At 45.4% G+C, this 26,110-nt stretch overlaps 1 protein-coding gene across 1 annotated transcript in view; it reads left to right on the plus strand.

Moving 5' to 3' along the window:
- Cdh13 (cadherin 13) overlaps window positions 1–26,110 on the plus strand; it is a 950,975-nt gene that overhangs the window by 435,427 nt on the left and 489,438 nt on the right. The window contains exon 4 of the mRNA XM_038312938.1: window positions 12,341–12,457. Coding sequence (XP_038168866.1) covers window positions 12,341–12,457 — 117 coding nt within the window. The remainder of the gene's footprint in view (window positions 1–12,340; window positions 12,458–26,110) is intronic.

Below are 26,110 nucleotides of genomic sequence, written 5' to 3' on the forward strand. Positions count from 1 at the left end.
AGAGTGCTTGAAGAATTACACGGGATATTTTTAGCCCCTAGGAGAGGTCAAAGTTGAGCAAAAGCAACAGGTTCATAATTATCTGTTCAACCACTGCTCAAACCTGACTCACAGACTGGGGCAACCAAGTACAAGAGCAAGCTATTGACAGAGCAAGGGGACACCGTTGTCACCAAGGGTCTGTGTTAAGGTGGAAAGAATGCTTTTAGAGTAATGACTAATTGTCCCATTTCCTAGCCTCTTATTTAGAGATTGTGGTATGTTTGGTATATATATTTGATGTAGGAGTGTAAAGTATCCATCACAGTGCCTAGACTGAAGGGAGCACTCAGGAGGTGTGACATGGTGGCACTGTTATCTACCTGTGGCTCCTCTAGATGAGGGCTTCACGTCTGTCCACCCACATTGCCCAAGCTGTCCTGCAGAAGCGGGTTAGCATTCAGCCAAGCGACCCATCCATCAGCGTCCATCTCTGCTTCCGCTAACAGTCAGTAAACACGGTGTAGCGTCTCTGCAGATGTTATTGCTCCACTCGGGCTCGTCTTGCCTTCTCAACTACATTAATTCATCATTCGTTTGATTCATATGTTGTTTGAGCTCAAAACAGGTGCTGGGACTGCTCTGTTTCACCAGGGTGAGGGTGTTAAGTGTGAATGAGAAAATCAAATCCCTGCCTTATGGCTCTCACACACTGGCAGGCGGCAGAGGAGGGGCACAGACGCAGGAATAACAGTAGGTAAAACATGAGGCACTTGGATAGTAACAGGTGCTATGGATACAAATCAATGTGGGAGGGAAATCAAAAGTTGAGGGATATTGATGTGTTTAGTGTGTTAGGCCCAAGGATGACTTACCTCATAGTCAGGGTGACTACGTGTTTCAGAGGAGAGGAAACCATTGTTCAGAGAAGGGTTGCAGATTTCCTAATGCCACATGGCATCCTCCATGCCAAAGTCAGGATAGAAAAGCAAGATGGCCGGATGCAGCGCAAGGTATTTCTGTCTGGCAGGAGGCAACGGAGCCTGACTCGTCTCCCTCACTGAAGTCGATAGCCCTATAGTCCTCTCAAGTCCTTGCCCAATCTGAAATACATCTCCCTTCAGTCCTCCCTCTTTGTGACTTAACTTTGCTGTGTGTAACTGGAGTTATGGTTTAGGATCTGCTCCCAATGTCTGGATGGTGCCAAATAGGGTACACACCCCAGCACCTTCCTGTCACTCAAAACAGGCATTTCCCCTAAGGAACCCAGCACCCATGGACATAGAAGTGCAGAAAAGGGGGTGAATTTTAGCCCTTGCCGATCTCCCCCAGGGGTTTTGTGCCGTGCACAACCTTCACCACAATAAATGGCTGCCTGACACCTCCTCAGATGCAATTTTGTATTTCACACACCATTTAACTAATGGAAACCACATAATAGGCACTCAGCGAATCGCAGTTGATTACATTCTTTCTCATTTTTCATCTCCTAATATGATTAAGATCCTTTGTATTTCAACTCATGGTAAAGGATGGAAATTAAGTTATTATTATCCACAAATCCAGGCATTATTGAACACCTACTATATGCCAGGCGTTGGGCTGGATGGTGGTTGGTGACTCGCGTGTGTGAGATTTACATTCTGGTGGAGAAGGGGAATAATGAATGAAGTAAGGCTTACGTGTAGTGGGTTAGTGTGTGTGGAGGAGAAAAACAGATCCTGGAAGATTAGGAGTAAATGCTGAATAGAGTATTCCAGCCAGGACTCACAGAGTAGGATTTCTCTAAGTGTTGATATAAATAAAGAGAAAAATAATGACTATAGTTAAAAGAATGATACCACCCAACCAAGTTCCACACACTTCAATCCTAGAAATATATTGTCTTTCAGGGCAAAAGAAATGAGATTAAGGGACTGTGGAGACAGCCCAGTCAGTAAATTGTTTGCATGCAAGCACAAGGACCAGAGTTCCCTCCTCAGATCCCATGTGAAAAAGCTCAGTGAGGTGGTATCTGTTGGTAACCTCAGGGCTGGGAAGATGGAGACCCAGATCTCTGGGCTCTGTCATCATCCAACCTAACTAAATTGATGAGTCCTGGACCAGTGAGTGACCCTCTCCTAAAACAAAACAAACAATAACAAAAAAGTACATAGCTTTTGAGAAATAACACCTGAGATTGTCATCTGACCCCCACATGCATGCACACACACAAACACACGATTAAATATTGAGATTTCAAGTATTCAGCATTGTTCTGAGGCTCAAGGTAACTACAAGTTTTCTCAAACGAGAGAATGGGAAACAACAGAAGACAGAAAGAAGGATCAAGACACTGCCTGCTAGGTTTGACGGTGGAGGATGGGGCTATTAGCCCAGGAGTGCAGACAGCCTTTAGAATCTAAGAAAGCTCTTCTATATCCTTCATAAGAACCCACCCCTGCCCACAAATTGCTTCTAGCCTGCCAGTGCATCTAGCGCTCACAACCATCTTCCAAGAAATCCGTAGTATTGTAGCTCCTATTGCTATAGTCCACCATAGCAGCAATGGGAAAGAAGGTAGATATTTGGGGAAAAGCATTCCAGATGAGGGAAACAGCCCATGCAAATGCTCTGAGACAGAGCTGAATCTGATGTACCCCAAGACGCCTCCAGTTAGACTGATTTCAAGGAGCTTGGGGTGACAGGGAAATGCTATACCTAGCCTAGTACATCACAGGCTAGTTGAAACTTATCTGTTTTCTCCAGTGCTCACAGATCCCACTGAAGGCTAAAGCACAGGGAATGGTGTCACCCAGCTTGTGTTTTTAAAGGACTCTGGCTGCTGCGGAATGAATATTAAAAATACAAGGATGAGGGCACATGCCAAGATTCCCTTAGAAAGACTATGTTGTTTTCCAGGCAAAAATTAGGTTGGCGCCAAGACGGGAGATGGATATCTTTAGTTCTAGCACTGTGAGGCAGAGGCAAGCAGACCTCTGTAAGTTTAAGATGAAGCTGATCTATATAGCGACTTCAAAGACAGCCAAGGATACAGAATGAGACCCTGTCTGGAAAACAAAAAAGGGAAAGATATTGAGCTGGAGGGATGATTCGGTGGTTATGAGTACTGACTGCTTTTGTAAACTACCCAGGCTGGGTTTCCAGTGCCTACTTGGCAGCTCACAAGGACTGGTACCCCAGTTCCAGGAGATTCAGTGCCCTCTTCTGGTCTCCTGGAGCACTGCACACACATAGCGCACATATGTATATGCAGGTCAAACATTTAAATGCATAAAATAAAAATAATAAATGATACTGGCTAAGACCCAAATAGTAGCAGTGAACATGGAGGACCCGGTAAACTCAAAAAGAACCAGATCGCAGATAACGTGACCCTTTCTCTGGAAGAGATCTGGAGCAAAATCCTTTCAGTAATTAAAATTTTCACAGGGAAAGTAAGCTATGCAGGATACAGGAGGCAGAGCAGATAACTATCAGATGACAGATTAAAATGTCTCAGGTTCAATCCCCAGCTCCTCCGCTCTCCAAAGTGTGTGCCCAGGCTATATGTTCAAAATTCCCCAACCTCAGTTTCCTCATCTGGAGCATGGGAGTGCAATGGCGTGTCCCAAAGACAGTGTAAGTATCGATTAAAAGAGAAAAGTGTTTGGAAGGCCCAGGCCTAACGCATAGCAAGCTCAACATTATTCTCTCTGCTGCCCTGGAAGCCGCTGGATCGCAAGATGTCTGAAAGGTTTATTGAGCATTCAGGAGCTCAGTAGGGAATGGAAGCCAAATGAAACAGAGCCATTGTTTTCTGTGAGATAGGTTCAAAGAGCAATTGGGATGCAGACATAGCTCCCTGGGTCCCAGAGAAGATTTTCTGAGCTCAGTCATCAAACAGTTTCTGCATTTGCCAGCCATGACTTCCAAAGCGGAGCAGGGCCCTTCTGCCTTTTAGGGAAGAATGCGAATTACAGAGGGATTGAATATTTATTACAGGCACCCCCTCTTCCTTAAGCAATTGTTTTTACCATCTCAACATCAAAACCACCCGGCCCAGAGAAGACTCAGATGTGGGAGAATATCAAATGTGTTTTTCTTTCTCTCTTCTTATTTTTTTTTTTTTTTTTGTCCCTTTTCATGGTAGATCTGACGCACCTTTGAATCTTCAAAGGATGCAATAATCAATGACGTGGGGAAGACAGGCGACAGCGTGCCCGTCATTGTGGAGATGAAATTATTAATGTAAACGGCATCGCGTGGAAGAGAGATTGGGGCTGAATTAAAATGTGAGGACCTGTGATCCAACAAGAAACGTAGAACAAAAGGAGGAGAGGGCGACGGAACAGGGAGATAAAAGACACTTTGCCGATTCCAGGCTCCGCTGAAGAGAACTACATAAAAGAGGTTATCGCCAGAGTGTGCTACGGCACCCCTGGTGTCTTAATTAAAAATGTCTCCAAGAGAGGAGGTGGTGGGAACTATACCAGGGGTGTGGGCAAGACGACTGTGACACAGAGGAAATGCAGGGGCTCAGAAGAGGGGTTTGTTTAGTCTAAATATTGAGACTATATCTCTGAGCTCCCGTCATGGAGAATCTTTAAAAATTGCTTGGGTAAAGGGAGCGATTGACTTTGGCAGCTGGTAGGGCAAATTGTGTGTGTGTGTGTGTGTGTGTGTGTGTGTGTGTGTGTTGTACCAAATGCCACATGAGTAATGGGTACCCAAAAGAGGGCATCAGAACCCTTGGAACTAGAGTTACAGGTGCTTGTGAACGGCCATATGACTGCTAGGGACTGAACCCAGGCCTTTTGCAAGAACAGCTAGTCTTCTTAACTGCTGAGTCATCCTGCCAGGCCTGGGCAAAAGCTTTCTCATTTTAGAGGTTGCAGTCATTAGCATCAAGAAGAAGACCCCCAAACTGACTGACAAATAGAGAAAAGATGAGAGAACAAGGAATTTGAAAACAGACTAAATCCAGAGAGTGGGTCATTCAGTGAGTTCCTTGTGGGCAGGCAGGGAAGACGGCTCAGTGGTCAAGACACTTTCCTCCAAGGCTGAATTTGAACCCTAGAACCTCCACAGTAGAGTGGGAACTGTGGCGATTGGCCCCTGGCCTCCACATGTAGGTATGGTACATGTGCACACACAAGTGAATAAAAATGCTTTTAAAATATATTCTTATGTCTGAGAAAGAGACATGCTGCTCTGGAGAAGCGGAGAGGACAGTACCATTGCACCGTTGATAAAGCTGTACACTGCCTCTGAATCCACTCCATAATAGCCCAGCTCCATCGTTACTATTTCAGAATAGCCCAGCTCTGTCACTATTATCTAAATGTCCCCTTGAGCTAGCACCTGTGACGTCATGCTTCACTGCTGACTAGCAGCGCTCTCCACAGTGGTCGCCAGTGTGGTCTCCTGCCAGCTAATGAGGTGACTGGGTGGCCAGAGAGAAGAGAGCTGACGTCCTTTCCATTCCAGTGACAAGAGCATCAGGCGATAAGTGAGAGGTGGGACTGCCTCTTCCCCAAAGTCACCCCGAGCTTTAGAAATAGGACGGGATGATGCAGGCTTGCCACGCGATATTGGAGAGCAAGAAAGAAAATGTCTGCCCTGGCTGGAAGCGATTAGAAGGCATCCCCAAACTGTTCTCTAACCGCAACTGGGGACACAGGAAGGGAGTGTGGGTGGCTGAGCTAGAGCAGACCCCATTCTGTTGAGGATGTAGAAAGCCTGAGGGTCCAGCAGATAGCTCCGTGTCACCATTATGGAGAGAACCCATGGCCAACACTCTGTAGATGTGCACTTGCATTTCGGTGGATCCTTCTCCTAGGGGTGGGTGTGATGGTCGGGCTGAAATGTCAACTTGTCACAAAGTAGGATGGCCAGAGAAGGAAGTCTCCATGGGAAGGGGGGGGATTGGCCAGATCAGTGGGCCTATGGGTGTGCCTGTACAATTATCCATGGGAAGGTGGTCTTGGTGTTTTTTTTCTCATTTTTTTTTTATTAAAAATTTCCATCTCCTCCCCTCCTCCTCCCCCTTCCCTCCCCTCCCTTCCACTCATACCCCCACTCTGCTCCTCTCCAAGCCAAAGAGCCATCAGGGTTCCCTTCACTATGTTAAGTCCAAGGTCCTCCCATCTCCCCCTAAGTCCAGGAAGGTGAGCAACCAAACTGACAAGGCTCACAGTGAGCCCGCCCATGCTGTAGAGTTCATGCTCATCGCCTTTGTCCTTGGGCTTGGGGTGGGATGGGGGATGGGGGGATGGGGAGAGAAAAGTGTGAAGTGGAGGATGGGAAGAGCTTGGGGGAATAGGATGGTTGGGATATAGGAAGGGTGGATATGGGAACAAGGAATTATATATCTTAATTAAGGGAGCCATTCTAGGGTTGGCAGAGACTTGACTCTATAGAGGTCTTGGTGTTTAACTGAGGGTGGCGGCTCTGTTTTACCAGCTGGGCTGCATAGAGGGACGGAAACCAGCTGAGCATTGTCTCTGCTCTTGACCGTGGATGTGATATGACTAACTGCTTGAATTCCGGCCTTGACTTCCCCTCGTTGAGAGATTAGAACCTGAACCCATGAACCAAATAAAGCCTTCCTCCTTGGGCCGCTGCCGGTCATAGAAGTCGGGTGACAGGGCCTTATGAGAGGGCTGTCGTTTCAAGGTGTTTCCCTGCTCTGAACTCTGGCAGATGTGGAAAGCTGCCTTCCTGGAGTTTACCTTCTTGCACCTAGAACACAGGCTCGGATTAATTCAGCTGTCGAGGCAAGGGGCTCTGTGTGTATTAGGAAAACAAGCCCATTTGTAAAGCACTAGCGGATCCCTCCAGGTGCTCAGGAGTAGCTATTTAGCATGAATATTTCATCAATGCCAGAGTAGATTGAGGAAAATTCTTTCCATTATATGCTCATCACTGCTGCACGTGGTTCAATGGACTTCTGACTAAAGAATCTAAATATGCTTAAAACATTTTTCACCTCCAGTGGAACGAGCCGGGCTTGATTGGGTTGTTATTTTCCTGCTTCATGAAATATTTCAGAGGCAATTGTGTCCTGGATGTGTTGTTTGGCAAATTTTTATCCGAAGCCGGAGCCTTTGGATTATTTTTCAACCAGCAGCTCGGATGTGAGGAAGTCGGCTGTTTAGAAACATCTAGGGCCTGTTGCTGTGGTTCTTGCATTTTGAGTTGTAAGGCCAACTTTTCGAACATGGCGCTGGGCTTGGTGTGATGAGCGTCAGGGAACAGAGACTGTTTGAGCGGGGGTGAACTTCAGGCTTCACACCCCCGCGCAGGTCTTGCAGAGGATTCTCCTGGTGACTGGGGAGCTGCTGCTGTGCTGGACAGGCCTGGCATCCCTTTCCCCATCCTCTTCAAACCATCTCAGGCTGCCCGCTCTCTCTGCTTTCCCTCCCCCACCAATGCTGGCCTGCCGTTTCCTTCTGTCCCCCTGCCTTCTTTTGTTCAGCCCCAGGCCCCTTCCTTGCGTCCCTTTTTCTGGAGAAAGAATCTTGAACTGATGTTCGAGGCAAGAGTGGAGAGCAGAAGCATAGATGGAGTTGGTCATGAGGACGAGGTCAGGGTCCAGGAGGGACCGCACCTGCTGAGGTCAGCAACAGTATCAAGAACCACACCTCCTGGGCCTTCCCTGCCTCTGTGGTGCTGGGGACTTCATCCTCGGTCACGCCTGTGCTTATACAATATTAGTCATGGGCAGGTAGTGTTTTTCAAAGATTTTTTTCTGAGTAGAAGCTTCTAGAGTCACCACTCAAATCCCAAACACCCACCGAGAAACATGTAACTTCTTTGCATCATTGATTATTTTGGTCACTGCAGCTTTCTTTCCATCCTAAATGTATACACCAAAGTCCAACATCACGGTGCCAGGATCCTGGAAATGTACCTCATCAGCGCTCCATGTTTGGATGCTTGGTTATTCCGCCATATATGAGAGTGTTTACTCATACATTCACTTACTTCTTAATATTGCAGTAGATGAATTTATTACACGAAAACGAAAGGAACATGGGGAACTGAAGTATATCTTTCCTTCTGTAATGAATACCATCTAAAAATAGATAAATGATTAATTTCCCAAGTAATGATCTAAGAATGCCCGGCCAAGACTAATGACGCCAATGTGGCCACCAGGAAGGGTTCTCGAACAGGTCTCTCAGGAAAAGGATCTCACTGGGGTCTCCCAGCTCCCACCAACTCTCACCACCTGATGATGTCACCCAGAGCAATAGCTCACGTGTCCATCTGGCTAAAGTGTGGGAAAATGTGTCATTTCCACAACAGTCACTTCTGGGCAGGTCACCAAACAAATATTTAAATGATTTCAGCAAGATATTGATCCGTCTAAAGTCACTGGAAATTCTCAGTTTCTGTTCTCTTGCTTAAATGGTGACCTATTCATTCTGTGCAGTACTAGATTTCATAAGGATATCATCACGTGAGTGTGTGATGCTCTTTGGCCATGATTCTCCCACCCCATATCCATCCCTGACACTCCCCTGCCACCAGTTTCAGGGTGACAGTTATGTGACCAAAGTAGCTTATCAATGGCTTTCCTTACTGGAAATGTTGTTTGTGACATCGCTAGCTATTGTTTCTAGAAAGCACACACACGTGGAGGTTCCTGTTGGGTGCCAACAGCCCTTGACAATGGTGGTACCTCAGTCTCCAGTGGTTGCATGGCTTTGTGCCATCCCAGGACCCCACCAGCCACCATCATTTGACTCTACCCTGAAAGAAAATTCTATGTCCACTTATGACAAGACGATTTCCTAGCAAGCAAGGGATGATAGAGGCACCTGGCTTCAGAGAACCCGGACAGACCTATTCGCACCGATCCCATCACAGGCATTTGTGCCCAAAAGCACTGAGGTTCTTTGCTCATAACTGACAAAGGCAGAGGCAGAGCAGTGGCCCCTGGAAGGTGAAATAAAGGCCAAGGTGTTTAGGAATGGGAAGAAGGCTGCCTTGCGAGGTGTCTCTCTCCGGCTGCCTCTAAGGTACCCTCAGAGTCGGCACACAGGCGCGTGAACCAACTCTTACATGCACGCTGACCCTCCGAGTCCCGTGTCTTTGCTCTGGCTTTTTACAACTGGGCTGGCACTTCTATGCCTACCCCCCCCCTGCATCCGGGGAGCTGGGAGAGGTGAGAGGTGGACTGGTACTGCATCCCTAATGGCTGGTGTGCTGGGAAGCACGGGCTAGCAGGAGCGGGCACAGGGCTGGGGGAACACCCAGAACAATGGCATCGCCCCCAGCAGGCTTGCCGACACAAGTGAGCCCTTCATCACAAACAATGGAAAGTTTGTTGCTGAGGACACAGGGTGCTTTGTCATGACTTTGGACACATTTACACACACGCTGTCGTAATGAACGGAGGTCTCTGTGGCTCTATTACAGCTCTGAATCACCCAGCCCTTACATATGCATGGCGCCTTAAATCTCCACACAGGGCTGTCCTACGCATTCACTCATGTGCGGCTCTTGAAGTTGTTGGTTTTCTTAACTGTAAATGAGATTTGCATGTGTCCCATATTTTACATGTGTTCCATTTTTCTGTTGTCCTCCAGTAAAGCAGCAGAATCTTTGGCCTCTTTGCTAAGTTCCTTCTACTGTCATTCATAAGCACACACACACACACACACACACACCCACACACACACATATCACAGGGGAGGGAGGTGAGGGGGAGAGAGAGAGAGAGAGAGAGAGAAAATCCAGTGTTCTATCTTTGCCTGCCTGCGGAAACTATTGTCATCCTAGAGACCAGCCGTCATTCTCATGCATACATTTGTGTGTGTGTGTTGTGTATGCATGTTACACAAGTGCACACGTGTGTGCATATGCATGTGAAGGCCACAGAATAACCTTGAGTGTCATCACCCTGAACGGTGTCCAGCTCCTCTGAGACAGAATCTCCCAGCCAGTGATTCTCAGTGATCCTCCTGTCTCCACTCCCCAGTGACGAGATTCCAAGTGCGCGGCTCTTGCTCCAGCCTTATTTTAAAGTGTGGCCTGGAGATCAAATTGAGGTCTCTCTGTGCACGCGAGGGAAATGCTTTTCCAACTGAACCAATTTTGTGAGCGGGGCTGGAGAAATGGCTCAGAGGTTAAGAGCGCTGTTTGCTCTTCCACAGGACCTAGGTCCACATAGCATCCGTCACACAGTTCCCAGTACACGGGGCAATGGTATGAAAGGCATTCATACTGCTGCCTGCTCCGATTCCAGGATGCCTTCCATTGTACAGAACTGAATATATGCCCCATTAAATAACAGCTCATATCTTCTCTTGGGATCTTGGAAAACTAACATATGACCAAGAAAAAGGTTTTGATAGGTTTGCAACAATTATTCTGGTCTGTGAAGTGGCCTGATCTAGTTTTGTTTTTCTCAGCTTAGAAACACCGTTTTGGTAAACCAATCATGTTTTATGTAGACTCCTTAGTTTATATTTTTATGTTCTTCTTCTATGACACAGTCATGTAATCTAGAATGGACACAACAGGGTGTTCTCTAGAAATATAGTTGGTGATATTTGTTATCTCTGCTAGTTAGGCAAATGTAGTTGGGGATAATTCCTACATAGTCTGTCCAAACTTTTTCTCCATTGGCCAAAGAGAGATACGAAATTATTGGGAGGGTTTTGTAAATGTAAAGGCCGGCACACATTAAGAGCCTCCATGTTGGCCAATACACACTCGCTGTATTGCTACTCTAGCATTCTGTGGAAGGGCTTGGGGTGTGCTCTCCCCACACTAAGCTAGTGCTTAATCTTATCCTTGCTTCTCAACATTGGTCTGGTTTTTTATTTTTGCCTTTCACGTGTCCTGTCTCAGTAAGTGTTCTTCTGCGTAGTTTTCTTCTTCCTTTGCGCTTAGCACCCAGGTGTATTCCGAGAATGGAATCATAGAGGGAGGGGTTGTGGATATTTGCAAGGCTCTTGATAACCAAATATTGCCCGATGGCTTTCCCAAGACTGTTAGTCGATATCCCAAGAAAAATCGAGAGTGTGAATGTTTGTGGAGGTGCTCAAAAGCTTTAGCTGGTTTTTGTCTTGTTTGACTTTCCTATGTATGTTTTCTCTTAAAACTATAAAATGCAGGTTCACATGCACACACATAAACACACATACACACATACATATGCATACATATACATACACACAGACACATACACACACATATACATGAACACACACACACACACACACACACACACACACTGTTATGGACCAGGGGCTAGTGATGCCATGAAGCTTTTATGTACCACATCGTCTTGATGGGAACTCACTATGGCATTGAAGTCTGAGGTGTTCGCTCCTGATGATGCAGAAGATCATTTTAATTAGTATGTGGTATTTGATAAGATTTATTTACATATTAAAAGTGGTGCTCTGTTTTCAACTCATTTTTTTCCAGCCCTCTAATTAGATCAAGGTTGTGCTACCCCCCTCTAACTCCCTTCTCCCCTCTCTTACATCTCTGTAGGCAGGCACAGTTTCTAGTTTAAACTTAATAATGTTGTGGGTCTCTGTATGTTTATTTTTATATTTCCTTCTTTTTATGTAATGTGACATTAGCCCTTGATGTAAAATAATGATTAAATTTCCTTTGTAGACTACAGCTCTTGAATTAAAACGGTGTGACCCCTCAAATTGGAGTCAATGGGTTATTGCATTTTAAAAAAAGAAAGACACGAAGTTGGGGACTCGGGAGGTGAAGGAAGATCTGGGAGGAGTTGAGGGGAGGAGTTGGGGGTGAACATGATCAAAATACATAGTAGAAATTCTCCAAGAATTAATTACAGTGATTATTTTTTAGATGTGGAACTCGTGACAGTGCCTGCAGTAAGTGAAACAGGGACACTTTCTTGAGAAATGCATCCCCAAAGGCACTCCTGATCATGGAGTGCGCAGACATCACCCGCATCTTCATGAGGCCTGGAAGCGAATGTGAAAATGTCACCCACTGTTCTTCACCCCTAACCCTCTAGCTGGCCACGCGGGGAGCCATGCTTATGGCTGGAAACTGGTTGCCGACCAGATGACTCCTACCTGGTTGGCAGATTAAGACCAGTCTATACAGCACGAAGGGTGTACAAATCCAATGTGACACTTAGGTAGATAATTCAGAAGTTGGAATTAACTGGCTTAATAATTGTCATTGTGAATCATGGTGTCAACTTTTGTGTGATTCTAACCACGCACTTGGTCGTTCTAAAGATATTTGATAGAATAAAATTGACAATGTCTAGACAGTTGTGTCCTTCACAACAAAGAAAAGAGCCCAGGGTGGGCTGATACCTTCCCATCTGGGGGAGACCTTAGTCAGTTCATCTTGTTTTCTCTTTTAGGATATATTTAAGTTTGCAAGGACATCTCCTGTCCCGAGACAAAAGAGGTCCATTGTGGTGTCTCCCATCTTGATCCCAGAGAACCAGAGACAGCCCTTCCCCAGAGATGTTGGCAAGGTAAGTTGAACAAAGGACAAATGGCACAGAGTGTGTCTATTAGGGGAGAAGCATGCCCAAGACAAGCAGGCTGTGACCATTGTGATTAGCTGGAACTGGCCTCCATTACTGCATGGTAAGAGGTCAAAATGATCTTATCAAGACAGAAGTTCAGCAATCATTCTCACAATGAAGAAGAAAAAAAAGACTGTGAGAAAGTGGCAGCCACATATCACAACTGTGGGGTCTACTTAGTAGAAGATAATTTTGAAGTGATATTCTAAGAAGTCATTGGTTAACAACCGGCTGCTTCGTCTTTGTAGCTGATGTCCAGGGGAAGGGCTGACAGCTGTGTGTTGAGATTTGTGGGTTTTTTATTTTTGTTTGGTTGGTTTTCTGAAGTCCTGTTTTTAAAATGTGTCAGTCTAAGTTCACTGCTGGAGCAGCTTCCCAGAAACAAAGCCAGATTACAGAAACTCAACCACACTAACTAGATCCGAAGTATTGTTGCTTGAGCCTGAAGTGCAATGTCGCCAGGAGAAAATGGCCACTGTTAAATGGACCATAGTACTGATGGTACATTGCATCAAAACAGAAAAGAAAGATAGAAAGAGAAAGAAAGAAATCAGCAAATTGAGTTTAATGATCTGACTATCTGTTTTGGTGAGTCAGGACTCAGGCCATGTCCTGTCTATGAACTAGAAGGGCTCTCTGCTGAGCTGGCAGAAGAGACTGGCTTTACCTGGGATGAGGGGGAGTAAGGGCTAAAATGAATATGTTGTTTCAGAGTAATTTACCTTAAGGAACAAAGCAGAAAGGCATCTTTGACCTACTGGGTGAGATGTATTGAGTCATCCATAATTGGTTGCTGTGAATGTCCTGTTTTTCAGAAAGCTGAACCATTTTAAATCACTCTGATTGTGTGTACCTCGCTACGAGTGACTCAATTCTGTCTTTCTCTGCCCTATTGGACCTAGTACAGGAGTCTCATCCAAAACAGTGGCCTCAAATAAATTACATAGAACACACATCAGTACCTCCTGGCCCTACAGAAATGTCTATGCAGAGATTTAGATTTGAATTTGTGACTATTTCTTGCTGAATATGCAATGGGGACATGGCTGCTGGCTTGAATGAGTGATCTCAATGCCAGGATATATGCCTTTAGTAACTTACTCACCGGGTGAAAACAGAAAGCCTGTTTGATGCCTCAATCCCATCAAGATGGGGTAAATACAGCATAACTAGCAAAGAATCCAGCTTGTTTTCTAGGAGGGGAGTGGGTATGTATGCAATCTAATAACAGAGAAATTTCAGCGTATGACAATGGCTGTCCAAAACAAAAACACAGCGATCTGAGAAAAAGAGTAAAGAGCACAAGCCGGAGGGATTGGAGGGAGGAGATGGTCGCAAAGGTGGCTGACAGCAGCTGAGGTTTGGGCTATCTGAGGGAAGGATAAGGGTATCCATGGGAAAACCAGGTCCACAGTGTCTTGGTAGAGAGATGTGTGTTCAGAGGCCTGAGGTGGGGAGAGATGGAGTACTTCTGAGGACCAGATGCTAGGGGGGCTGCTGTACGGTGAGCCAGGGAGAGCATGTCCGGAGGACCTCTGCAAGATCTTGGAGGTGATCTGCCTTGGAGACTTTGGAGTTGGGATTTGATCACAGTCTACAATGGCTGAACCTGGAAGCCCTCCCACGGCAGTGTGTATATGTCAGAGACCACCCTGGCTTCGTGGTAGGGAATAATCTGTGGAGACAGAACAGAAAGTAGGAGTCGGAGCAAAGAGACCCAGTAAGGGGTGTGGTGGGGGCACAGTCTGAACAAGGGATAAGGGTCTCCTAGGCCACTGGGATTCTATGTCTACTGACAATTAAATGCAGTAATAACCACTTATTCTGATGAGCAATATATACTTCTCATTTTAAACTATTATTGTGCCAAAGATGTATCTCTTTTAGCAAATACTTTCTTTTTTTCCACTTTAGGAAGTTTAATGAATATTTTTTTAATTTTGGGCAGGGTCTTATTTTTTATTGTTTTTATTGAGCTATGCATTTTTCTCCCCTCTCCTCCCTTCCCCCTTCTACCCTCTCCAGTGACCCCCACACTCCCAGTTTACTCAGGAGATCTTGAATTTTTCTTCTTCCTATGTCGATCCTTGTATGTCTCACTTAGCTTCTTCTTTGTCGTCCAGTTTCTCTGAGGTTGTGAACTGTAGGTTGGTTTTTCCTTGCTTTGTGTCCGAAAGCCACTTCTGAGTGAGTCCATGTGATATTTGTCTTTCTGGGTCTGGATTGTCTCACTCAATATGTTTTTTTCTAGATCCATCCATTTGCCTGCATATTTCAATGTGGCCTTATTTTTTACTGCCATGTAGTACTCCATTATGTAAATGTACCACATTTTAATACTTTCTATGACTCACAGAAAACAGAGTAGCTTGGAATGGATGGCAGTGAGTTATGACAAGTCCTATCCCTCTGGACAGCCTTGGCTACTGTCATACACTATATTCTCACAGAATCAGGGCTCTGCTTGCCAAGGGACTAATCTCCACATCTTTAATAAATTTTGAGACCAATGGTACTACGCTTTCATTACAATCATGAAACAGCAGAGTCAGGCTGCTTTAAAGAGAAAAGAAGATTGTTTAACTCATGGCCATAGATGTAAAGGACCCAGTGTTGGCATCAGGTGTTGGCTCAGTGAGCAGAGTCCTGAAGAAGCATGAGGAGCCAGGGCTGAAAGAGAGGCAGCACACTGTGCATACTGTCTAGTTTCTCTGCCTCTCTTATTTAATGTGTATCTATGCATTCATACTCTCATTGTATGGCTGTACTTTTGTGCATGTGTGCGGGGTGCATGTGCACATGTGAAGTCCAGAGAAGAAGTTTGGCTTGTCCCACCAAGCCCCATCTACTCTGTGTTTTTGAGATAAGGCCTCTCACTGGTCTAGACTCACTGAGTAGGCTAGGCTGGCTGGCCAGTGAGCCCCAGGGATCTACCTGTCTCTGCCTCCCGAGGACTGGGATTGTACCATAATGCCTTTCTTTTCGATATGGGTTCTGTGGGTCGAATTGAGGCCCTCGTGATCACAAGGCGAGCACTTTACTGAGTGCAGACAATGCAATTCCTCCAACAGCTCCTCTTCTAATTTGGCCACCTGTGGTCTATTATGGGGGTTCTAGCCTAGAGACCTTGCTTAATCTTACACATGCCAAGCGCATGGCTTCAAACCCCATATTCAGACGTTCTCTACAGTCTTAGTGCCTTGCAATGTCATTTACGTTCTAGCAGGTGAAGCATTGGATGGTCACACACAAGCCCTATCGAAATAGCAGCAGGACCTAAGCCTGTGCCCTTTTTAGGCACCCTAAAGGGAAGATAGGGTTTTCACCTGTGACCGTACATCACAATCCCCAAAGACACTTAATCCAGGTACCAGGGCCACACACTCCAGGCTGATGTGTTATCTAAAAGACCCCAGTGAGGTGTGATGTGTGGCCAGGGTGAGAAACACAGGCATGGGCCATCCTCCTCCTATCCTGAGATAGTGTGAACCACAGCGTCAGCCCCTCCAGGACCCTCTAGAAGTGTGTGTTCTTGGGACCCCCTCCTTAGGCCACTGAACGAGAGCTCTCAGGGGGAGAGCAGAGACCAACTTTTAGAATTTTACAGCAAGCTCTTGTATGCTTTCCAGCTACATCCCAGCACTCACATTTTAATAAAAAAAAATCCTTTATTACATGCCAGATATCCATTGATGTGCTTGTCAACGCATCCTGTATTTCAGTACATGTCAAAACCAAACACTTCATTAAGAAGCCGTTTGAAAGGAGAGCGCCTGTTCTAGATTGATTTCTGTGGCTGTGGTAAAACCAGAAGCCACATGTGGAGGAAGGAGTGACATTGGCTCACACTTCCATGCCACAGCCCACCATTGAGGGAAGCCAGGAAAGGCATTTGAAGCACAGACCACAGAGGAATGCTACTTACTATCTTTCTGCCCCTGGCTTGTTCAGCCATTTCTTTTGCACCTAGCCCAATACCACCTGCCTAGGGATGGCACCACTCTCGGTGTGCTGGGCCCTCCTGCATCCATTAACGGTTGAGAAAAGGCCCCCACGGAAGTGGCTGCAAGCCACTCTGATGGAGGCAACTCTTTATTTGAGGGTCCCTCTTCTCAGGTGCATCAAATTGATTACTCAAGTCGGCCATCATGGTGCCCGTCGGCAAGAGCCTCCCATCCCACAGGAGAGGGCTCAGATTGGTGTGAGTAGCCCCTGCACGTATTAGACAAGAGGCAAGATGACATGAAGCTGGTCCCAGTTGCTAACTCACTGTGTGACTTGGCCAGTTGCTTTGTCTCTCAGAGTCTCATTCCCCTACTTGGCATGTTAGAAGAGAATCTCTGTGGAATTCTTTTCATAAGAAATTAATGTCATGAGAAGAAAGGGCTTAGTGGAGTGCCAGACAAACCATGAATAGGCACTAGTATTTTCTATGCATCTCTAATCCTAGAAGATCAAGGATCCTGTCTATTTCCACTGCCATTAAATCTCCAGGTCTTCCCATGGTGCCTTATAGCTGATACTCGATATATGCCTGCTGACACAAACTAGGTAGAATTTCAGGGACTTTTCCTCCAGGGCAGCAAGAGTACTTACTCACAGACGCCAAGCACACCGGGCCTCTAAGGAACACAAAAAAGTTAACTCAGGAACTGAGATGGGGAAAGATCAGGAAAACCTGCTAGCAAAGTGTTTATATCAGGCCAGTGATGGCACAGAATCCATCAGTGTCCTGAGTTTTCCCAGGGAACTCCACCATAGAGTTAACACCACATGTATAGCTGCTCTGAGTCATCTTGCTGAGCAAAGGCTCTCCTCCAAAGCTAGAATACTTTTTCATCCACACATGAAGCAGAGCCCAAGGCAAACAAGGGGTGCTGGGGAACACACAACTCCTCACCCTCCCTTCCGGGTGGGATGCTCCTGAGACTGTGATTCTCAGTTTCTGGGCTCTCCTCTATGGAGTTATGATCTAGCCACACACAATGAGTATTTATACTTAGCTAGGAGTAGCCTTGCTGCCTTCTGAATAAAGTGACCACAAAAGAAGATTGTTTCAGGGTTCACTTTGGTGGCGGGGGGGGGGGGGAATCCAAAATGAACCAAGGGTCTTCCTTAAGAGCTACTTGTTTTGTTATTTTCTGTTGCTGGATAAAACACCATGATCAGAAGCAACTTCTAGAAGAGTTTATTCTGGGCTTACAGTTCCAGAGGGAGAAGAGTCCAGCATAGCAGGGAAGTGTGGCAGCAAGCAGTGAGCGAGCATTGGCCAGGGACAGGGAGCTGAGAGCTCAGGTCTTGCAACCCAAGCCCAAAACAGTGAGAGTGTGGTAGAAGTGACTGGAGACTTCATCTCAAAGCCCAGCCCTGGTGACACTTCCTCCGGCAAGACCGCCCCTTCTCAACCTTCCCATTCAAACCAGCACACCACTGAATCTTTTCTTCAAATAGGAACACCCTAGACTGTGATCTGATGTGCAGTGCTAAAGCCGGAGGTGCACTAACCCCGAGAGATTCAGAAGACAGTGACACACCGAGGCCAGAGATCCTCCTTGGTCCCATACCCAGCCGTCTCTGAAGGCCTCGGTATTCTCCCCCACTCTGTAGAGAAAAGCCGTACAGATGCAGGTTGAGCTGATGGAGGTAAGGTAGAAGAGAGAAAGGAAAGAACGAGATCAAAGATGAAACCAAGCAGGCCAGGTCAGGAAAATAACTTCCTTCAGGGGCTACAAAGCAAAGGCAGACTTTTTGCAAGATAGTTACTTTGCAAGAAGCACCGGGAAGTTGGGGAGATTTAGATGTTAGTACCCCATCACGAGTAGGAAAGCTGTCACTTTGTAGATGACCTAGGTTGAGATTCTCTCCACGGTGAGCCAAGAGGGGTCCTCAACTGAAAAACAAAATTGCCTTTGGTGCAATTAAAGGGGCAATCAATATTGTTTCTGGGTAGCTTCACGCTCATTCATTCATTCACTTACAGCCCAGGCTGGCCCCAGCTGCCCTCTAATTGACAGGAAAGAGGCCATCAGGAAATGCATCTTCCTCCTTCTTTCGGACTCTTCCCTGTGAAACCTGCCCTAGAAACCCTCTCATTTCTGAGGAAAGAGGAAAACACTCCGTAGTCCTAAGCATGCTTCCTCCCTTGAATTCTCCACAGAAAGAAGGAGCTGGGGTCATGTGTGAGTATAACATGTGGTGTGCTCAGCATGTACTCTCTCCTCTCCCCCTCCAAAATGTGACTTTCCCAGAATTTGCCCCATAAATAATTTCTCAATTTCACCAACTTCTGCTGATAAATATTTTACTGCATCTTTAGAGGTTTTTGAGTTCTTAGGCCCAATTGATTGAGAGCAGGGGACTTTAAATCTGCACGGCAGCATGGAGGTCTTTGCGAGATGTATTTTATTCTGTTTTATATTGAGTTTGAAAGACAAGTCATTTATGAAATGCTTATTAGGGATTCCACTTTCATCGCGGACCCTTTCCATCAAAGCCAATGGAAGTGCATTTTACTGAAAATCCTTTTTTACACTCCCATAAATTAGTAGAATGGACATTGGGAAGGACATCTGTAACCCAAGAAAGAAGAAATATGTCATTGAAGCCGTGTGCTCTCCATACGAGGATCAGCGTAGATCATTAGACCAAAGAGTGGAAACTACCCAGAGAGGACTCTGCTTTGACTGTGTCACGAGCATGACTCATACATGAGTGGAATTTATCATAGTCCGTGTGTCTCACGCAGGTCTGGACATAGGTTTTACCAGCCCTTTCCCCATATCCACGCTCACTGTGCTCTTACGTACCCACTTAAAGCACATATGTAGGAGACAGGAGTCCGTGGGCTCTGGGACTGAATATGCTTTGCTCCATTTAGCTGTTCCTAGATCTTTGTCTTCGCCTGAGAACCCATGGGTTCTAAGCGGTATTCTCAAGAGCTGAACCACAAGCAAAGTCTAAATTTCCAGCCCCATGCTCTCTTCTCTCCTTAAATAACTTGTTCAATCCTATTGTCTGATTCTTTGTACATAATGAACCATCAGTCCTCCACTCTTTAACACTCTTGTTTCATACCCTTTATCTCACACAAGAACTCTTCGCAGAATTTTGCATCTATCTGTTCATCTGTCTATTCACCATCTATATACCCATCAATCTATCTATCTATCTGTCTGTCTGTCTGTCTGTCTGTCTGTCTGTCTATCCATCCATCCATCCATCCATCCATCCATCCATCTATCATCTATCTATCTATCATTAATACATCATCTGTCTATCACCTATCACCTATCATCTATCTATCCATCAATCTATCTATCTATCTATCTATCTATCTATCTATCTATCTATCTATCTATCTATCTTTCTATCTTTAATACATCATCTATCACCTATCATCTATCCATCAATCTATCTATTCATCCATCTACTTTTTAATTTACCAACCATCTATCTATTCATCCATCATCTGTCTATTGTCTATCTATCTATTTATCTATCTATCTATCTTTCTATCTATATATCTACCTACATATCTGCCTGCCTAACTCCCCAGTGTTAGGCAATGAGTAGTTTTATTCAATGGCTCAAACGTACCACCAGCTAGAGAATAGTAAGGAATTAGAAATCAGAAGCTCTAAGATGCCCAGAGGCTCACTGCTCAAAATTTCTCCTTGAAATGAGCCTCAGGGATTATTTCTTCATTCAACCTATACATATGCCTCTCCTATTTGCATGTCTTTGAACTCTTCCCTCTGTGCAGACACATTCCTCTCACCCTCATTTCCTGTTACTATGTCTAGGGTTCTACAGTCCATTGGAATAAGACAGCATCACTGAATATTCTATGCCTGTATTGCCCAAGTTGGCAGCTGCAAACCATAGATGACTAGCCATCACTAGAGATACAGCTCGTACAACTGACAAAATGAAATTTTGGAGATTAATTTTATTTAAAGCATATGCATATGTGTTTGTCTGTGTGGGGGTATGTGCAAGTGAGTACAGGTGTCTTCAGAGACCAGAAGAGAAAATCAAATCTCCTGGAGCAGGAGTTACAGGCAGCTGTGAGGCTACCCAGTATGTGTGCCAGAAGCAAGTGTTCTTAACCACTCAACCATCTAACCACCAGACCACATGTGCTTTATAACAAAATAAAATACCAAAATTGAAAATGCTCTTAATGTAAAATGCACACTGATTTTCAAAAGTGTCCGTATATGCTTTTGTGTGTGCATGTGCACAAACATGCACACGCACCCATGCCACATGTGTATACATGCATGCATGCACGTACACAAAGAATGAAGAATAGCATTAATAATCTTGATATGTAATCACACAGGAACAAAATATTTTTGATTGGTGGGTCATTAATATATGAGTCATGTATTTCTTCACACTTGTTTTAAATGTGGCTTCCAGATAAAATCCTGTGGCCTTAAATTCTTCCCATGGCCCCCATTCTGGAGTGGAGCTGATCTAGACATCATTTCTAGCATAGTTCTCTTGTGCAGCTTTCACTTGCTCTCATTTATACTTTGTGTGTTCTCTGCAGTGACATTTAGCACATTTTGAGCAGTGGTTTAATTCCTTCCTTTCTTTCCTTACCATCCTACTAGGTGTGACCTATCAGATGTGGGGTCCAGGCAGACCACCTAGCCTACAGTAGGCCTCTGGATATCCTTGGCCTTAAATTTGCCATAGCTATAGCTGAGTAGGTGAGCATTCAGTAGTTGCTGGTTAATGAAAGTGATCAGAGCCTACTTTGTTGTGAGAATGAAATTAACAGACCATTATATGATCGGCCTGGATATTGTCAACAAATTTTAATTTTCTATAGTGGCAACGAGGCCACTAGCTAAATTGATTGGCAGTCAGCCATTATGTTGGGTAATATCAGTACCCTTAGCAGATTACAGTAGATTTTAATTTTTGATTGGCTCTATGTGGTGGGTGAATGTGTGTGTGTGTGTGTGTGTGAGAGAGAGAGAGAGAGAGAGAGAGAGAGAGAGAGAGAGAGAGAGAGAGAGAGAGAGAGAGAGAGAAAATTTTGAGTTTATTCATATTGGAATTTTTTTTTACACCCAGGACTTTCACAGCTCTATGGAGTCAGTTCTAACTTATTTTGAAGTCTAATAAGAGCTATGCCCACTATTAGCATATGTTGCCCTCCTTCTGCAAAGCTTAATTAATGATAAGACATAATTGGGTTATTTTGGTTCTCTGCCAAATACATGTATATGCAGGAATGCCCTACATGATATATACCCGGCCAATAAAGGCGCCTGAGCCTGAGGGAGAGGAGGTATTTTCACCCCGAGTCTCTCACTGTTCCAGGTCTCAATTTGAACCATTTCCTGGGCTTTGCTCTTATGCACATCTGGCCTCAGACTGCGTGTATGTTTAGTTATTTGTGAACATTAAAGCCTGAGTTATTACCATAGCCTTAGAGGTAGCAAGCAGTTTCCTTATTCGACCACAATCTGCAATAGCTAACAAGGGTCAGCAAAGCCAAACACAACTTTCTCTTTAGCTGCCATAGGAACACTATAGACAACCCTGTACCCGTTTCCCAGATGAGGAAGTTTAATAGAAAGATGTACCTAAGATAGCTCAGTTAAAGGAGAGCATTGCAGAGATCTGAACCCGGGACTCTTCCTTGTCCAACAGCAACCTATGCATGGTAACAGATGGGCATTTTGAGTTTCCCATCAGTCTTTGCGAGCATCATACACTGACACGACTTCCCCCTTGACTCAGGATACTTGACTAAGAAGGCAGCATTATGCCCTTGCAGTATAGTTGCAGAAATGGTCTCAGAAGCACTCTGTAAGGTGGGATCTATTCTGGGATTAGCTGAGCTCTTGGTCAAGCCAAGTTTTGGGTCACCACCTACAACGTACTGGGACCCTGGAAGGATTTCAGAACAGCTCGGGATGGTTAAGGAAACAGCTTCACTGCGTAATGTGAAAACACACAAACAAGGAACAGAACAAAGACAAGAGGCAGGGTTCAGCTTTCGTTAATAACCCACAGGGTGGTATGCAGGAGGAGGAATCGGCCTGCCCATTCTCCCTTCGTGTGCCAACTCATGTACCACGCTGTCTCCTGAACTCAAGTGGCCAGATTTGTAGGAGTTATCTAAGATTCCATAACTCAGAGCCTGAGGCTTTGGGTAGCACCAGCCTGAAAAACTACTGCCAGGGGAAGAAAAGCCTCGACCAGGAACATTTCCTACTTTCTTGCTGTAAACACTCCCATGATGGCCACTTTAAAGTCACTATCTTAAACTGTGCCTGAATGGCTCACTACTGACAGTCACGGAGGAGTAGAAATTCGTTCCAGTGTGATACATGAGAGTAACATCAGAAGGAGCTAAAGGGCACAGTGATCCAGGGGAACTAAGCTTGAGTAGAGCCTCAGAGAAGTGCCTGACCCTACACCTCTCCACCATCCAGTTCTGGGCTAAGGAAAAAAAAAAAACAAAGACCACTGTGTGTGTGTGTGTGTGTGTGTGTGTGTGTGTACTCCTGCATACACATGTGTGTGATCCTTTAAAAATATTATTTGTACATGTAGGCAATTAAATATGGTCATATCTCCCCTTCATTTCACCATTCCACCTTTCCCTTGAAACCCCAACGTATTTCTCTCTCCCCCAAATTCATGTCCTCTTCTTTAGTGTTTTAATAACAAACTAAGTCTAATTAATGTTACCCCTATGTTAATGGCTATGGGGTCATGCGCTGGAGCGTGGGCAACCCACCGGTTGCCATGTCCTCAAAGGATCCTTCCTGCCCCAGCAGCCATCTATATGTCAATACCTCCTTAGAAAGCGGGGCCTCCTGAGAGTCTCCCCCAACTATGCTGGCAGTCAAGTTGGCTTGGTCTTAAGTAGGTCATGTGCAAATAACCACACCTGCTGGGGGTCATAAGTGCAATGCCCCCGTCCTGCCCAGAAGACAGTACTTAATGCCATGCCTGCCCATTCTCCATCTCTTTATTTTTCCTTCCACCTCCTCTTTCTCAGTGGTTTCTGAGTCTTGACGGTGGGGTGGGAGGGACATTGGCAAAGTTGTCTTATTTCAGGCTGAGCGCTGAGAGTCACTTATTCTCATAAGTGACTTTGAGTCACTTTGGCTACTTATCTGGTTTTGTTGTTGACTGCTGTCCACTGCCAAAAGAAGCTTCTCTGCTCGAAGTTGAGAGCAGCCCGTGGATATGTATAAACATCAGTGTTTAGAAGTTGGTTTGGCAATACGAACGTTTGGCAAAACCACGATAGTAGGCTCTACCCCAGAGACTATGACATCCCAGCATGGTCACACAACTAGTATGGAATATAAGCGGAGCTTAAATTCTTGCTTCTTTGGCTCCACTGCCCTGTGCTTTGTATAAAAGTGCCCTGAGTCAGTCTCCTGAGGCTGATGCGTAATGCGGCAATTGTCTTGATTCTCCCTGGAAGGTGAGGGAAGGAGAGGTAAATTCTCAGTGTGCTGAGCAGAAATGACGGTAAGCTCACGACGTGTACTTGATGTACATATTTGGCACCCTGAGACAAGGCCAGAGGTCATGTCTCATTTTAACAACTAGACGATGAGCTGGGAGGCTCTCTGCATGTCAGTGAAAGCTATTGCCTTTCTCATTGGTGTCTCTGCAGACAGCCCTGTTCTTTCAAAGGGAACCATGAAGGACAAAATAAATCAGAAAAGGTCAACTGTCCATGCTTGCTCTATAGTGAGGCCGTAGCTGACTCGGGGACTGGGGACTGAAGATGTGAGCCTGGGGCATAGTGGAGATCAGCGTCCCCTCTCTAACCCTACCTTTGAGGAGGGTAGTGATGGTCGGGTGAAGACAGAAGCAGGGAACTTCCTGAGAAGGTGGGAGGACTGTGTGGAGAGCCCCTTTATTTCCTAGCTCTGACTTCCAAAGATCAGTTAGAGGGGAGAGATGTGATGTGGGGTGGGGTCACAGTGAACAATGCCTCAGGGTACATGGACTTAGACCTCTTCTACAAGCAGTAATGGAAGAAACTCAAAGCCCCTCTATTGTTAGACTCCATGTCCAATCCATGGACTCCTTGTTGAAGACGCTGGTGGTTCTTGTTGTCCAGGTAGCTTAGATGAAGAAAGCCTCAGGTGAGGCCTCATGATATTCCAAACATTCTTCCTGGGCTGAAAACGTAAATCCTCACCATCCAGCCAGAAATATGCATGAAGCAACTGTGGTGTGCAAGGCAATACAATAGCTAACTATCACAATACCACCATTTTCCCTCATAAAGCCCCCATTCCAGAGGGCAGAGAGACTCCTCCACAGACAGACGAGGATCGAGAGAGCTTGAGGAGTCAGTCTGGCAGAGCAAGTAGCTTACGAGAAGGTTTCTGAATGGTAAGTTGTTTAGTGGGTAAAGGGAAGCTAGGAAGGATGGAAAGTCCCATCTGTGGTAGGAAGGATGTGGTCCACTGTGGCAACAGAGAGGATTTTATGTCTAGAGAGCTGGGGATAACTTGAGAGGGTTGTGATGTGAGGAGGAACTTGGCAGGAGACCATTGCGGAAAGAACCAAGGGCTAGAGGCCAGAGTCATAAAAGTGATGTCAGAGCTTGGACTTGGTTCTATCGGTGATTGAGGGTAAATTATGAGCTCATATGATCAGATTGGTATGTTATATGATCAGATTGGCACATTAGGAAGATGACTATGATTGGCTGCCAGGGATTAACACCTAAAGGATGAAAATGGAAAGCCAAGAAGATGAAAGTGGAGCTTGGAACCTGGAGGCAGGCTACAAAGGGTTCCTTGAAAGGGAGAAGTGGGGACAGGAGAGAAGATGACAGACGACATGGATGGGTGAGTGGGTGGTAAGGAGGAAGAACCAGAAGATTCTTGGCCAGGATTATCACAGCGCTGCAAGATTCTGAAGAGTTGCCTTCCGAGGCTTTCTGCTAGACCCAGTGTTTGGCTGTGGATAGATGGCCAATGAAAGCAAAGCATTTCCTTTACTACCTCCCCCAAAGACCTCTCTGGGGAACCTTTGATGGCTCGCTTCTTCCCCAGAGGAGGCAGGGCCACTTGTGTGGTGTGTATTGTTAAGAAACAGATGCTCGGGTTGGCTGGAGTTCGTGTGTTTTAAAGGATATATAGGGTACCAGCAGCAAGCATAGGCGAACACTGGAGCGCCCCCCCCCCACCATCTCTTCCTCATGTCTCTCCAGTTTCAAACACAAGGCCTGGCACAGTTCTGTGCCTTGGGTTTTTCTTTAGTCCTTCCTTGTAGTAAATTTGAAATATTGTTTTCTGCCAAGTCAGAAATACAGAACAGCTGCGTTCAGTATTGGCCTGCTAGCCTCAAATTCTTTCTAAGTACATTTCTTCTTGGTAATTTCTCTCTTGAATGCCGGTGTTTGGCTAGGCATTAGTCTACACAATTCACATGTTCTGTGTTGCTCAAATTTTAGTTCATTTATTTGACAACTCGAAATTCCTTGTAAGTACTGCTTTTATTTTACTGCTTGCATGTGGAAAGCGCTCCAAGCACGACATGGAACAAGTCTGACTTCACTTTTTTTTTTTAATCTTTTCCCCATTGTTAGTA

Source organism: Arvicola amphibius, chromosome 15 (assembly GCF_903992535.2).
Source record: "Arvicola amphibius chromosome 15, mArvAmp1.2, whole genome shotgun sequence".
In the NCBI taxonomy this organism is placed as follows: domain Eukaryota; kingdom Metazoa; phylum Chordata; class Mammalia; order Rodentia; family Cricetidae; genus Arvicola; species Arvicola amphibius.